A 15,459-nucleotide genomic window follows, 5' to 3' on the forward strand; every position below is an offset into this window, starting at 1 on the left:
GTGAACCGCACTCTCAGACCTCTGGTAATTTGCACGCAGACAGAGCTGTAGGAGAGCAGGCACCCTCTGGAGGAAGGCCAGTCCTGGGCCAGCTGGGATCCACTCCCCCAGTGGCCTCTGTAGAGAGGACTGCGTGGCAGTGCTGCCATCCTGTGGCTGCTGTCCCCAGAAACACAGAGCTGTGCCTGATGCACTGTCATAACCAGAGAGTGTGGGAGCCATGGGGAAGGGACACTGAGCCCAGGAAAAGCCTGGTCAGAGACAGCAGTTGGAAGAGAACCACAAGGCACCAGGCGATTATAATTCAGAATGACAGGGATATCCTAAGGGGTGGATGCACATTTTGGTAGCCCGGGGAGGAGCACTTCTCTCAGGCTGGGGGTGTCTAGGAGAGCTTCCCAGGAGAGCAAGCTAAACTGAAACTTCAAGGAGGCCGCAGTGAAGGGCGATGAGAGTGGTGCACTAGGGGCGTGGGGGGTGTGTGTGCAACCAGAACATATGCAAATTACCAGAGGTCTGAGAGTGCAGGGCACACAGACTTACCGTTTCTTGATTACGTGGTGTGTATGAGAGCAGAATTGCAAGAAATACCACTGGATATACGAGAAGTTCTCAGATAACGAAGCATCTTTATACCTTGTCAAGACGTTTGTGCTTCAGGGGTTGTATGTGGAGGAGTGACGTGATCGGATTTTCACTTTAGTAAGGTGTTTGCAGGCCCTGTGGAGATGGCAGGAGCCAGGCCAGGGACAGAGATTGTTGTAAGAGTCCAGGTGAGAGGTGAGGTTGGTGTGAACTTGAGTAGTCAACAAACATGAAGTTAAGTGAGCAGATCCAAGTTATATTTAGGAAGAAGAATCGGTAGGCTAATTGGATGAGAGGCAGGAGTCCAGGGTGATGCCCATCACTGACGCGGGTAACAGTGGCTGTCACACTAAGAGAAGCAAAGTGGATCTGGGTAGGGAAGGGTAATGAAAAGTTCGGTGGAGTTTGAAGTTCAAGGGCAGTATTCAAATGGAGGTGGCCAGTGGGGTACAGAGGCTTTGAGCTCAAAAGAGAGAACTGAGCCAGCTTTAGGGGTTGGGGAGTCACCAGACTAGAGGTGCGAAGTGAGGCTGTGGGAACAAGAGGGTCCCCCAGGAGGGCAGGAGCCCTAAGGGAGAGAAAAGGCAGAGGACAGAACCTGAGAAACCTTGACATTTACAGGTCAAGGGCTGAATGCCAGGGAAGGAGAAGGAAAGGCAACCCATTTAATCCTCGTAATACCATGTACTGCGCACAGGTGAGGAACCTGCAGGCTTGTAGGTAGTTTTATTAGGGCACAAGTACAAGAGACTCAGAGCTAAATGTTTGGCTCCATCATGTAACTATCTTTCACCTGGGATTTCCTACCCCCTTGTTTAATGCCTCTGTTTCCTCGGTGTCTGTAATTTTAGTCAGGCCTTTTGAAAGGAGAGTGTAAATGAAAAGGCTGGCTGGATTCAAGAGGTGCTGTATTTGTGCACAGTGAGTTTCGATTGTCCTTTTCTGATAGGGTGTCCCGGAGAGGATAGCGATGCCCCGAACTCTGGTCATCGTCCAGGCAACCTAGCCCTGGGGTGATGGCGTGAGGACGACACGATGAAGAAAGCTCAGCTAACTCTGAGAGCTTGTATCCCGTCCTCCATCTCGCACAAGGGTGGTGTCGCTGACTGACTCTCACCTGCCCTCCTCCTTCACGCAGCCTTGACGGGGCTCGGGCCCCTTCTCTAGGCGCCACCACACTGAATCAGAGCTGGCCGGCTTTCTGGGATGTCGTGGTCACCCCCAGAGCGAGCCACCACCCCACAAACCACCAGAAGGTCTCCTGTCTTTATGACGATGAACCTTTTATTATAGAGACAGACTGAACTCTTCTGCATAAAGAATCTCTGGGCTGGGTCAGGGAAATCCACCTGCTAAAGGTTGGCCCCAGCTCTCCCTGCCTCAGCCTCAGCTAAGCCCACTCGCTATGTACATCTCAGGGTGACTGGGAAACGGCAGAGGCTGCCATCCCCAGGGCCAGGCTGGTGGGGTTGGGCCACACTGGCCGGAGGGTCAGGGCTCCCGGCTGTCCACCAGGTCAGTGTCGCTCCGTCTCCCGCCCAAGGCGGTTGTCCAGAACTTGGAGCTGCCGGAGGAAGCCCGAGTTGGGGCAGATGTCGCGGTGGGCCTGCACCGTCTGGATGGCCTCCACCAGCGTCATGTTCTCGTAGATCATGAGGAAGGCCAGGACGACCGTGGCCGAGCGGCTCACCCCCATGGCACAGTGTACCAGCACGCGGCCTGCAGAGAGACCCGGCCCAGCGTCAACTAGCTGCCCTCGTGCCGCCCACCCGTTTGGGAAGCAGAGACACTGTGGATTTCCTTCAGCCCCCCTATCACAGTCTGGGAACACGGGTGTGGTGTTCACTGTCAGCTGGGGCAAAGGAGGTCCAGAGAGGACCTGGTTCAAGGTCACACAGCAAGTGAGCAGCAGAGCTAAGGTGAGTGGCTGGGATTCCCTTCTCCTGGTTCAAGGTGCTTCCTCCGGCATCCTCTGCAACTCTGGTGAGTCGGTGGGAGTGAGGGGAGGACAGGACTCCTGGAATCCCCTGGTCTGTGGAGGTTACAGGGGCTGTCTGCCTGTCACTCTCCCCCAAGTTCTACCTGCACTCCCCCCGTCCCTGCAGGCCTATGCCAAAGCTCCGTTTTAGAGGAGCCAGCTCAGGAGCCCTTCCCAGGTCCTGTACCTTCTGCCCGACCCCTGGTCTCTTACTGAGGGATATGGTTACACCGATGACCACACTGGACCTCACTTATGTCTGTGATTGTGGTTTCCACAGTGTCTCTGAAGGGGATTCTCACTGAATGGCAGTAGCTGTTTGCCCCACGGGGCGGGGGGGTTGTTGGAGAGGTTTGTGGCTCAAGGACACTCCACCTCTCAGTGCTACCGGAAAGATGGAGAGTCCCAGACCCCACCCCACCACCCGCACCTCCACCCCAGTCCCTTCCCCAGCAGCTCACCACGGGGAGCACTGAGGGCAGTCCGGATGTATCGAGCGACAGGCAGAAAGTAGACACTGAGGTCAAAGAAGGGGTTGTCTTCTGCCTCGATGCCGTAGTACTCCAGGGGCATCCCGTGGTAGAACTTGGCACCCGTGTCCACCTGAAACTTGCCCGCAGCAACATTCACAACATGGGTGATGCCCAGCTGGGTCAGCTTGCTCCTGTCCCGGGCTACGTACCTGGAGGGCAGGCATGGAGGCGGTGGCAATTGGGAGGTGGGGATAGAGCTCCCTGGCTCGTTCTGGCGGGGCCAGAACTTGTCCCCTTCCCTCCTCTGCCACCTCTCCCAAGGGTAGAGACTGGAACCAGTGAACTGGCCTGGGATGAAGGGACTCCTCTAGTCAGAGTTCAAGAGACCCTTCCACTCAGGCTGACTTTTCTGGAGAGCAATTTGGCCACAGGCATCAAAAGCCTTAAAAATGTACATAGACTTTGTCCAGCAAATCTTCTAGCCACTTAAAGAAAGAATCCAAACTGTGCCCACAGATATCTGTAAATTGGATCTAATGATATTGAAGATGGTGAAAACCTGGGGGAAAATTACTAAATATCCTCTAATAGAAGATTATGTACAGTAAATGAAATACTATGCAAGCACTAAAGTGTGGTATGAGATAGAGGTAAACAAGGAAAGGCCTCCGTGCTGTGTTAAGAACCTGTGAAAAGTGCAGAATGCAAAACACAACGGTGTTTAAGAAGGTTTTAAAAACATGCAGTTTGATTCCACTTAAAAAGCTTTTTATATAAAGCAGATTACAAAATGGGATTATAAAGTGATAGCGTTTCTGTAAAAAAAATGTGAAAAGCACTTAGGTATGTATGTGTGTGTGCATTTTTAAAAAGTCAACAAGGATTTCATCACTGGTTATCTTAGGGGGGGACAGCATGTCTGCCATACTGTTATCAAGATACTTATCCCTATTCTCTCAATATTAAGGAAAATTTCTAAAATCCACATATATTGGTCCATATGTTCTAAATTTTAAGAAAAAATTTTAGAAAAAATGACTCCATTTCATCGTCTGTATACACCCTAGAGAAACTCGTATGTGTTACCAGGACACATGTACTAGAATGTTTCTGGAATCACTGTTTGTAATAGCCCAAAAGTGGAAACATCTCGTGTGTTTGTATGTGATAAAATGGACAGATTGTGGGGTACCTGTGCAATGAAACAATGAATGAACTTTTGCTACATATAATAACATGGGTGAGTCTTATAATTCTGAGCAGGTTATGCCAGGCACAAAGCACACACGATACGGTTCCATCACCTGACTTTAAAAGACAGACAGACAGACGAACGACACTGTTAGGTGCATGAAAGAGGTCAGAAGGGGCGTTGGAGGCACAAGCAATGTCCTGTGTCTTGACCTGGGTGGTGAAACTGTTCATATAAGCTCTGTACACTTTTCTCACAAGGGTTCTACTTCCACAGTTAAAAGAATGATTTCTATGAAAGGGAAGAAACATGTGGAAAGAGATCACGGGAGGCAAAGAGGGTGTCACCTGTGCCCACAGAGGGCTCTGGGAGAGGCTGCCCCCCACTCCCCCCACTCTCCTGCGAGGGTCGTACTTACGCATCTCCCAGAAAGAGGTTGGGCCAGACCTCATTGATGTGGCTCAGCGTGGCGGCCCGATGGACCCACAGCAAGCGCTGCAGCGAGGACAGCGTCGGCGGCTGGTAGGGGGACACTGGGCCTGTCCTGTGGATCTTGGGCCTCCGGAGGTCCTGCTTTTGCAGGGAGTCCATCCTAGAACAGGTTGGACACCGCGGTGGCTGGGGGCATGCTCCCAGAAGGTGGGTGCACCTGACCCAGAGGCCCAGGAGTGGTGCAGAGCCCAGGTGGCAGTGGGATGAGGCCGGAAGGGCCTCAGCTAGTTCCTGTGAGGTTATTAACCAGCTCAGCTGGGGCTGAGGCCACAACCCTTTCCCAAGGAACAATCAACCCCTTGTTACTCCTGCTTTCTCCACAGGCCCCTGAGGTCAGAAACTTTGGCCAAGGGGTCCTTGGAGTTCCTTGTCTGTGGCAATGAGTCAGTGCAGACCCAACCCCTTAAGTTGCCGCTCACTTAAGATTTTGTAGGATGGAGACCTCAGATGGCCGTGGCTCCTCACAACGGGGGCAACTCATCTCAAGCCCCCTCCTCTGCTCCTTCCCGGGCTGGCCCTCAGGCCCCCACACCCTCTCATTTTCAGGTGCCTGGAGAGCAGAGCCCATCTCTGGAGTGAGGGGCCTGGGCTATGAACGACATTTGTTAGCATTTCCATCCTGGGTGAGCTAATGCCTTTTAGGGGCCTAGTGCCTCACCTGTGGCACTAGGAGGAGCTGAAGCTCAGAGAGAAATTTTTTTTAAGTGATACCCAAAACTACATGGCTGATACGTAGCAAACCTGTGGTTTCAATCCAGTTTTGTGGTCCTTGCAGTTCAATCCCCAAGCCTTCCAGTTACCATCCTTGGGGACTCCAGAGAGCGGTCATTAACTCACCCAGCTCTTCAGGGGTGCCTGGTGTTCTGTTACACGTGTGCCTACAAGTCCTGGGACTTCCCTCCTTACCCCCACGACTCAGGCCAGCGCTGCAGGTCAGGTCTCACTGAGGTGGGGTGGGCGGTCTCAGGAGTCTGCTGGGTGAGGGAGTCGGCGACCCTGCTGAGCTGGGATGTCAGTGGCACCAGAACTTGGGTCTGGTGCTGTGCTGGGAAGGAGTGCCTATCTTGGCTAACAGTCCTTGGCCCCCTCAACCAGTATCGAGGGAGGGTACAAACTGGAAAAAACATCTTTTCTCTTTGGTAGGCGGTGCCAGGACCGGAAAGAGAAACAGGCACCCAGGAGGCCACTGGCTTGGCCAAGCTCACACAGCGGGCAGCCATTGGGCAGGGCGGAAGTGAAGACCCAGCGTTCCCCCTCATCCCCCAATGCGATCTCTCAGGGCAGGCTGAGTGGCCTGCCGCCTTCCTAGGGCATGGTCTAGGGCCAGGAGTGGGGGAGTGGGGACAGGGGCAGGACTAAGCACTGGAGCGGAATGGGGCTGGAGTGGTTCCGCCCAGAACACAAATGCTATGAAGCGGCTAGAATTCCAGGTCCTCCTCTTGGATCCCATGGGGGTGGGGCCTGAGAGCAGACCTAGGCCTCTAAGGAGGGAAGCACAGCCCTGCCAAACCACAGGTTTTCTCTCTGTGGGACAGCTCTTTGGGGTTAAAGGCTCTTGGGCTAGAACTCCCCATGGAGATGGGAGGCTGCCACCTGAAGTGGTGGGAAGAGAACTTTGGAGAGAGGGAGGAGAGTCTGGCCATCATCTATTCTGTGGCCTTGAGCAAGGCTTTGCTCCTGTCTTGGCCACATTTCTCTTCTCGTGTTAAAATACCCTGGTCTTGTTTGACTTGAGGAGTCTCTGGCTGTCTGACCTGAGAATAAGAGAGGAGTGGCTGGGCATGCAGCAACTACAGGGTAGAGAGCACTGTAGTGTGTTAGGGTGGGGTAAGCCTCCAGGCCCCAGGGTCATCCAAAAGCCACACTGGTCTGGAGCCGCCAGCTGGTGCTTAAGCCTCAAGCAGAGCAGATGGGGCTTTGGGAAGCCTGGCAAGCGTGGGCTCAGTCTTTTGAGCTTGGTATGGGGTAAGGCTGCCCTCCAGTGGCCAATACGTGCCTTGCATCCCAGCTGTGCCTGGGAGTAAGCAGCCAGGATTCATTTGAGAGAGCTGGACCCAGCTCCTCCCCCAGGGAGGCTCCTGGGCAGAAGAGGAGATAGCAGAGGGATCAAAGATTGGGGGCTCCTAAGCCACAGCCCTCTGCTCAGCCTCCTAGAGGACCTATGCCCAGGTCTGGAGGATGGCGCTTTTCCATGCACTCCTTGTCAGGTCCCATCTGAGTCTCCTTCCTGATGCTCATGCATGCATCCCCCACCTGCTGCTCCATCCCACTTTTGCCAGCTGAGTCAGGCCCAGACCCTTGCCCTCTGACTCATCCTTCAATCTCCATGCACACCCAAGGAAGGGGAGTTGGTGGCTGCTGCAGCTCCCCTGGTTTCAGCCACCCCATACGCCTGGACAGCCAGGGACCCTGCCCAACACTTCCTCCTACACCTCCTCAGCCACCTGAGGGTGAAGCAGGGCCCAACCTTTAGACCGGACAGAGCTGGTTTGGCTTTTCTCCCCATTCACTCTGGCCCTCATTCGGTCTCCTTCCTGTATCTCCCCTCTAAGCTGAACAGCTGCCTCTGTAGGCAGCAGCTTGCTTGCTCTTGTGTTGCTGCTGTGGACAAATTCAGACTTGTTTTCTGTCTTTGTATCTCTCCTCCTCGCTGCATCACTCTTCCAGTTGCCTCTGCCTCCAACCCTCTCACAGGAGCTCCTGCTGCTCCAAGCCTCCCAGCACATCCTGCATGCCAGTGGCCTCAGGCCTAGGCCAAGGCACAGGCCTTCTCGGCACAGGGGGCAGCTGTTTGCCACCCACCCTCTCGGCTCCAGAAGATACCCCCCCTGGTCTTCCCTACTGCCACTCCCTCTGCCTCCTCCTCCCCAGCCAGATCAGATGGGACTGTGAGCACAGGACAGAGATCTCTGAAGAGTCTGGTGAAGGAAGCCTTGGAGAGGGAGGCAGGTGGGCCCACTGCCCATGGTGATCAGTGGGTTTGTGCATTCGGCTTGCAGACCTTGGAGGAGGACAGACCTGGGCGGAGTTCTTAGGTCTGGTGTTTGTAGCTTGTACCTGTGCACTTCTCTGAGCTAGTGTCCTCAGTGTGGCTGCGGTGAGAATCCCATGAGGTCATAAATGTAAGGCACTTCCCACAAGGTCTGCCTCAAGGTTGATGTCCAATAAACGGCGCATCTTGCAATACTATTGTCACTACTATTATTACCATTACCTATTCAAGCCTCAGCCATATTCTGGGTAGAGGGTAACTTTCCCAAGGGACAGTGAAATTTGGTCTTTATGTCTGTGTTTCCTGACGTTCTCTGTCTGCTGATGATGATGATTATATTCACCACTCACTAAGGATGTACTATGTACAAGACAGAGCTAAGTGCTTACATTTTCTCATTGAATCCTTACAGTACCCTTACGAGGCGGGTGATATTATTATCCTCACTTTACAGATAAAGAAACCAACACTCAGAGAGGTATATTAAGCAATATACCCAAGGTCACACAGCCAATAAGTGTGGCAGCCAAGATTCAAGCTCAGATCTTTCTGACTCTACTATGCTTTGACTGTGCCTCTGTCTCCAATCCAGCCCATCCCCCAATCCAAGCCAATGCCCTCCCTGTCCCCAACACAATACACACAGGCACAGGTGCCCTGGCCCTCACTGCCCAGCAAGCTCTGTGTCCCCCTGAAATAGGGGCACTCACCCACCTGTGGGGGTATCTGGCCCAGGCTGCAGTCTTCTCTAACAGGCACTTTGTGCTGCCGACTTCCAGACGCTTGTCTCTGCACACTTGATGCTGTTTCTATTTTTTGATTTGAGTTTAATTATAAAGCATGATGTGCTGCTCCCCTCTCCTGGCCTCCACCTGCCATTCCCCACTCACCCACTGGTCCCATGGCATGGTCAGTGCCACACCCAGCCAGGCACCTGGCCCTGCTCCAGGAGAGGCAGCCTGGCAGGGGGAGGCCTGCGGTATGCGTGTATGTGTATGTTGATTGCAGGGCCATCTTAAAAGCTCCCTTGGCCCTTGGTGGTGAGGAGCAAGGGCAGAAAGTTAAAGCTGGAAGGATCTTCTATGAAGGAGGACAAGGAGGAGACCGGCCGAAATCACACACAAACTGGCGGCATTGCCGACATAGGAAGCCAGGTCCAGGGGCTTTAGTTGGGGGCTAAGGATTACAGGACTGGCCGAGGATTAAGACCTAGAAGACCCAGGCTGAGGGAAGAGTGGGAAGACAGACAAAGGGGTAAGCGGGGTTCAGAGCAGGTCTTTAGGCCAGCCCTGGCCTGCGTCAGGAGCTGTGTGTCCAGAAGCCACTCTGCCCTCTGTCGGGGTCCTCCTTCCCCCAGGAGGCTTTCCTGGCCCAGGTCCCACTCTCCCTTGAGGCCAGTGAGATGGTTTTTAAGGTTAACTGTTATCAATCTGAGGCCTTGGATTTGGGCCTATTAAGAACCCTCCCTACTCTCCAGAGCCCCTCCTCATGTATCCAAACTTCAGTGCTCGTTCCCACTCCCACTCCCAGACGGCACTCGCACAGAGACATGCACACCCGCAGCCGTCCCTACATGGGTCTCGGAAGTCTGAGCTCCAGGGAGTGAGGCTCAGCACCTGCTGGGCCACAGCTGCCTCTACCCCCTCTCCCCGAGTCCCTGGAGAGCGGGTGGAGGCAGCTGTGGCCGAGGGCTAACGTGTGCAATCACAATCCCCTCCAGTTCTCCTCCCTGCTCGCCCCACCCCCTCCAAGGGACCTTGGGGTCCCTGGCCAAGAAGCCTCAGGGCTTGGCTGAGAGGGCAGCCCATTCTCACCTGTGGGGCCTGAAGACAGTGACTGAGAGAAAGTGCAGGCAGCTTGAGGAAGCGGATGGAGTAGCAGGCCGTAGGGCGGACCCCACACTGGGCTCTTACCATCTTCTGGGTGTCCACCTGGGCTAGAGCCTCCAGCAGTACCAGCAGGGCCAGCGCCAGGGTGGCAAATCGGCAGACCCCCGTGGCAGGAAGTGAGGACCAGGTCTGGGGGAGAGATGAGCTCCATGTCACAGGCAGGTAAACCAAGGCCCAGACTGGCTGGGACCACATCACTGTGTCAGGGCAGGAGCTGCTGCCTAAACCTGCTTCTGCTTTGAGCCCTCTGGGTAAGGCCAAGAGGTGCTGGGAGAGATGAGGAGGCAGGTTGGGGGCCCAGGGCTCATGGAGAGAGATGACCTCCCCCCATAGCCCCTCACCATTCTGAGGGCTAGCCCTGGGGCTGCTGTGTATGGCTGCACGGGCTGTGCACTGCACACTCCTGGGGAGCCCAGTCACACAGACTGTTTGGTGGATGGCACCCCCAGGAATGTGCAATGCTGTAGCCCAAATGACTCCTTCCAGGCCAGCTGCCTGATGGGAAAGAAGCTGAGGTTCGAGGTCAGGATTTTTAGAGCCTCAGGCCAAGGAAGTGGAGTGACTGGGCATGATCAAGATCGGCTGCTCTGCCAGGTTCCTGAAACCTGTTTAGAGGAAAGAGAGCAGGGCAGGAACACGCCTTCCTGCCCTCCTCTTGGCTCCCCAAACGAGCAGAGCTCCTTACAAGTTTCCCAACAGCTTAGCCCCAAACCTAGTCCCAACTCGAGCCATAACCCTAATTTTCTTCCATTGCACTCACCCCCAAATTCTAAACCTAGCCCTTCATCCTGCCCCAATCTCCTAAGTAGTGGGGATGGAATTGCTAACATGCTCCCCCTTGGTTGGGCTGGCTAGGCATTCAGAGACCAAAACAGCTCTTTAGGGGTGGGGCGGGGGGTCAAGGAGGGATTCAGGCCATGCCCTGGGAAGCTCTTGGCAGGAGGAGAAATCTGTCGCTCTTCCAGCTACCAGGAGAGCCTTGGCCAGTCACCCATCCGCTACTGACAGACGCTTGGAGCCAGTGGGTGGTATGTGGTGCAGCAAAGTCGAGGGAGGGAGCAGTTTGGGTAGCAGGAGTAGGGAAGTAGACAGCAGCTCCGGAGGCCTAACCCTCCAACTGATGGCCCTTGTGGGGGTGGATGTGAATGTGAAGAAGGTGGGCTGTTGGGGCCAGCCAGGGACAGACCCCACCAGGGTGTGGTGGGAGAAGGGCAGGAGGTACTCTGCACCTCCCTCACAATCCTGGTGCCATTCCAGGAAGAGACACACTTGCCTCCTCCCGCCTGAGCTGGAGGAAAACACAGGGCTGCTGCCAGCGAAGTTAACGCAGCACCTCAGCGACCACTGGTGGGCCTGAGCAGCATTGCTGTTGCTGGGGTAGCCCGACACTGGGCAGCTGGGGACCCGGAGGCCTCTGACAGAAGGGAATCGGCTTGGGAGAGGAAGTGTTAGGGATCTGTTCCCCTTGTGCCATTGCCCCTTGGGACACAGAACAAGAAGGCGGGGGTAAATGGGAACAGGAAGGAGCCTGGATAGACTTCAGTAAGACTTTAGGCACTAAAGGGGTCCCCAGAACCGGAGAGCCAGGCAGGTTATGGAGGGTCCTTCTGATGATCTGAGATCAGATTGGGTGGGGGCAGGTAGGGAGCGGGGCGCTGCGTCTAAGGCAGAGAATGGATTGGCGTGACGACAGGAGACCTTCACATCAGCAGGGCTGTGTGCGGAGGTCACGGATGGTGGCAGGGACACCTGTTCTTCCCCAGGAGGGAATGGCGTGGCCAGGCTGACAGGAGAATTGACTAAACTCAGAGCTGCACCGCGTTTTCCCCTCAGGGCTGAAGGAAGTTACACAGAGGCACAGAGGTGTGGGACGATTCAACAGCCACAGCCACAGGACTGCCTGGGCTGCCGCCTCGGTGGGGTTCAGGTGAGCTGCCCCAGAGGCTTTCTGCCAAGGAGGCAGGGCAGGGCAGCCTCAGGGCCAGGTAGGAAGGTTTCACCTCTTCCATTTTGTGCTTTCCACCCCTCTTTCCTAGTCTTTCCATCCTCTCTGGGGTCTGAAGAATCTGGGCAGGCTGGGAGAGAGAGAGGGATCCAGAGAGATCTTGGCTGGGCCCTGATAAGACCCTGGGGTGGTGAAGGGAGCCCAGCAGTTGGGAGAGTGGGCCACATCCAGCCAGGCACAGCCCTGACAACTGACCTCCGAGCCGGTCCCATTCCATGTTCCCTACCAACCGTCATCTGATCTTTTACTTCCAACTCTCCTTGGCCCCCCTCCATGTTCCCTGCCCAGCTCTCACCTGACCTCTCACTTGTCACTGCACCCAGCCTTGCCCCCTTGTCCCCTCATACCTGGCCCAATCCTCACCTGGCCCCTCAGCTCCGGCCTGCACCCCGCAGCTTCTGGTCCAGCTGGCAGAGCTGGTGAAGGAAGCCTCGGTTGGGGAAGACCCATCGGTGCTGCCTCACGGTGACCACCGCCTGGCGCAGGGACATCTGCTGGTGCAGCATGAGGTAGGCCAGGACCAGTGTGGCAGAGCGGCTCACACCTACCACACAGTGCACCAGCACCTTGGCTGAAGAAGACATCCTGGTGAAAGACCCTTTCCCACCAGCGGGCCCACCCAGGCGCTGGGGTGGGACCCAAGTCCCTTTCCCTGCTCTGCCTTAGGTGTACTTGGTGACAAATACTGGGTGTACTCCGTGACAAACCCTGGGCAAATCATTCAAGCTTTATGGGTCTCAGTTTCTTGACCTGTCAAATGGGTAAACCAACACCTATTTTGCCTGCCCTTGGGATGGGGTCTAAACTCCTTAGCATAGCTCATAAGACCCTCCATGAACTGACCCCTGCTGATCCTGCTGCTTCATCTCAGGCTGTCCTACCTCAACCTTCAGCTCTGGGAACACAGGATAGCTTTCAGTTTCTTGAAGCTGTCGTGGTCTCTGACCTCCAGCCTTAGCACATGCCATTCCAACTCCTTGGTAACGTTTTTCCCTGCTCTTGGTCTGACTAACATCAACTTCTCATTTGTCAGGTTTCAACTGAGAGGTGGCTTCCTCACACAGGCTTTCCTGACCACTCATGGTATCACCTGAATAACAGAGCAGCTCATCCTTTTTGCCTGTGGCCCAGGGAATACTGCTGTAGAGGGAAGTCGCCCCACCTCCCTGATCCTCTGAATGGAGCACCCCTGCCCTGTGCTCCCATAGCTCTTCACATTTGCCCATTTGTATGAGTAGCACTCATACTTTACATTTTGACTGTCTTTCCCCCAAACATACAGTAAGTTCCGTGAGGGCAGGCACCCTGCCTTGTCTAAGTATAAATTCCCAGCATCTAGCTCAGCGCCTGACAGAGAAGATACGAAATAGCTGGTGAGTGAAGAACAAATGAATGTCAAAGTGCTTTGGATATTAAGAAGTGCTACGAGCCATACATAGTCTTGTCTCTCCCATTGCACCGATGAGAAACTGAAGTCCAGAGAGGGAGGCGAGCTAGCCCCGGTCCAAGTAGCAAGGGACACAGCTCTCACCCAGGACAAACACATAATAGGGGCTCAGCTTTCCCCAGGTCTCTTGTTGTCTCCTGAGTATTAGTTTTGTTTTGTTTTGTTTTTTTCCACTTAAAAGTACTTTGGGGCAGAAACCAGACATCTAGCTACCAAATGGCCGTTTCCCAAGGCTGAGTCATACAGAGAAAAAACTGTTTTGCTGTTTGGGAGGCCTGGCTTTCAGCCTCAGGGCTGCTCCTAACTTGTGGCCTGGCCTTGTATTCTGAGCCTCAGTTTCCCCATATGTGAAGCACTGTAGTTGGATAAATGAGTGAAGCACTGAGCAAAGGATTTTTAAAAACCCGATGGCTTTTTAAAAACTAGGGATGTTTGGGGTCCTCCCCTGAGACCTTCGGGGGAGGCCCTCCAGACGGAGGACCCGGTGGGCTCTCTCTAGGAGTGCACTGCGCCCTTCCCGGCCCGCTTCCCCAGGCTGTTTGCCCTGCCTCTCTCTCCCCTGGGCTCCAAGGGTCCTTCTTTTGCCTCAGTAGCTTGTTTCCTGAGCCCATTTCTTCTACTGCTCACTTCTTCTACCTCTGTGACTTTCTGGATGAACTTTCTCTTATAGTTTGGGGAAACAAACAAACAAACTAGGGATGGGAGGGCACTGGTGTTTGCAGGGAAACTGGACATCCCCCCCCCAGGGTGGAATGTAAGATCAGATCCCAAGTCCTACCCCCGGGTGTGTTGAGCGCACGGTGAATGAAGTCAGCTGCAGAAGAGAAGTAGGCACTGATGTCGAATTCAGGGAGGTCGTGGGCTGGCACTCCCAGATAGCTCACACTGCTGCCATAAAAGTCAGGGCCGCCCTGACAGTAGAGGCCCCCATGGGCGGCGTTCAGCACGTGGGTGATGCCCATCTTCCATAGCTCAAAGCGGTTATTTGCTGTGGCCCTGGGGAGGGGAGTGGAGGGGCTGGATGCTGGCTGAGCCATGGGGTCCAGGAAGGGGGTTTTCCCAGGCTCCCTGGCTCCCTACTTCAGAGGGATGGAGCCATTAGGGTCCAAAGGGAGTCAGAAGGAACCCAGCAAGTTTGAGCTGGGATCCACAGCTCACAGCGCCACCCTCAGAGCTTTCTGGTGGGAGAGTTGGTATTATGGGAAGTATCTTGATTCCCTCTTTGCTTCTTGAGGTCATTGCCCCTGCCTTGGCTAGAACAGGAAGGAGAGGATTGCCTCACCCCTGGGGCCTAGATGACCCTCCTTTCCTTCCTGCCCCATGCCTTCCCACACACTTCCCATCTTCCCACACACTTCCCGCCTCTCCTGGCCACTACCTCATAACTACTTATACTCTGAAACTGTTTAGAGGTGACAGCTTTCCTGATTCACCTTTAGTCAGGCACCCTCACCCATTCTGTGTCCAGAGGATAGAGGCTGGGGCTAGGAAGGGAAGTTCTCTGTCCAATACATTGCATACCCTTAATCACCATTCCCCAGGCGCCCGCCCACCAAACTCCTTAGTTGTGCTGGATTTGCCAGCAGACTTCAGGGAGCTCCTCTCTTTCAGGCTGGCAAAGTCTCTGCTCTCCCTGGTGGCCCCATATGGTCACTACACTGTCCCTGACTACACAGGGGTCCTGGAGAAAGTCCCTGGCCTAGTATGCTCATTGCGTAACTACTTCTCTGTGTTCCCTTCCCACCTCTATCTCTGGTAAAGAGCCCAAGGACTGTTTCTTGTTCTTCCCACCTCCACACCCTCTAGGCCAGCTACCACTCACGCATCTCCTATGTAAAGGTTGGGCCAAACTTCATCCACTCGGCTGCAAGAAGAGATTTTCCCTGCCCTCAGGAGCGCCTCCAGTTCCAGGACACTGGGACAAGGAGTGGCTTCGGTATGTCCCCTCAGATCTGGGAGCGAGGCCTCAGCCATGGGCCAGCCCACCCACTCCTCTGTCTCTGCAGTCACTTGTCTCTGCCTCTCCAGTGTCATTTCTCCTTCCCAGAGATTGGCAGAGACAGGTGGAACAGAAGGAAGTGACTCAGCAAGTCACAGGGGCCTCCAGAGAGAACAGGACATTTTCCTCCCTCCAGGTCACCCTCCCAACCTCAAACTCTGTGACCACATGGAATCAGACATACCTCTGCAAACCACTTTACCTCTTCACCTCAGTTTCTTCAGCCACAAAGTAGGGATAATTACATCTACCTCAAAGAATTGTGAGGATTAAATGAAACAAAGGATATTCTGTCTCTAACACATACTATATGTTTAAGAAACACTTTTTTGAACAGGTTTAGAGGACTGAATAGGCTATTTGATTCTCAGGACTGAGTTAAAGTAGAGATCCAGGGTGGAGAGTAA

General features: G+C 54.4%; 1 protein-coding gene across 4 annotated transcripts; it reads right to left on the minus strand.

Annotated features, from left to right (window-relative positions):
• Window positions 1-1,856: 1,856 nt before the first annotated feature.
• On the minus strand, window positions 1,857-15,044 carry DUSP13A (dual specificity phosphatase 13A). 4 transcript variants are annotated; one of them, XM_045196051.2, is made up of 7 exons: window positions 14,876-15,044; window positions 11,970-12,177; window positions 9,527-9,730; window positions 8,427-8,521; window positions 4,647-4,820; window positions 3,025-3,245; window positions 1,857-2,304 (listed from the first exon to the last, which is right to left on the minus strand). In XM_045196051.2, exons 1-7 carry the CDS (start codon window positions 15,025-15,027, stop codon window positions 2,102-2,104), a joined length of 1,257 nt encoding a protein of 418 aa, XP_045051986.2. In that variant the 5' UTR covers window positions 15,028-15,044; the 3' UTR covers window positions 1,857-2,101. The 4 variants fall into 4 exon arrangements, with proteins under 4 accessions (XP_045051986.2, XP_045051987.2, XP_045051988.2 ...); XM_045196052.2 differs by lacking the exon at window positions 14,876-15,044 and adding an exon at window positions 13,832-13,969; XM_045196053.2 differs by lacking the exons at window positions 8,427-8,521; window positions 11,970-12,177; window positions 14,876-15,044 and having other exon boundaries at window positions 9,527-9,648.
• Window positions 15,045-15,459: the final 415 nt, after the last annotated feature.

Source organism: Desmodus rotundus, chromosome 4, assembly GCF_022682495.2.
Source record: "Desmodus rotundus isolate HL8 chromosome 4, HLdesRot8A.1, whole genome shotgun sequence".
Classification (NCBI taxonomy): domain Eukaryota; kingdom Metazoa; phylum Chordata; class Mammalia; order Chiroptera; family Phyllostomidae; genus Desmodus; species Desmodus rotundus.

Coding starts and splice junctions, on each gene's coding strand:
- DUSP13A (XM_045196051.2), bottom strand. CDS start 15,027: ATGGCTGAGGCCTCGCTCCCAGATCTGAGGGGACATACCGAAGCCACT. Junction 12,178..14,875: donor AACCTTTACATAGGAGATGC/GTGAGTGGTAGC, acceptor TGTCTTCTTCAG/CCAAGGTGCTGGTGCACTGT. Junction 3,246..4,646: donor AACCTCTTTCTGGGAGATGC/GTAAGTACGACC, acceptor CCTGCCCTCCAG/GTACGTAGCCCGGGACAGGA.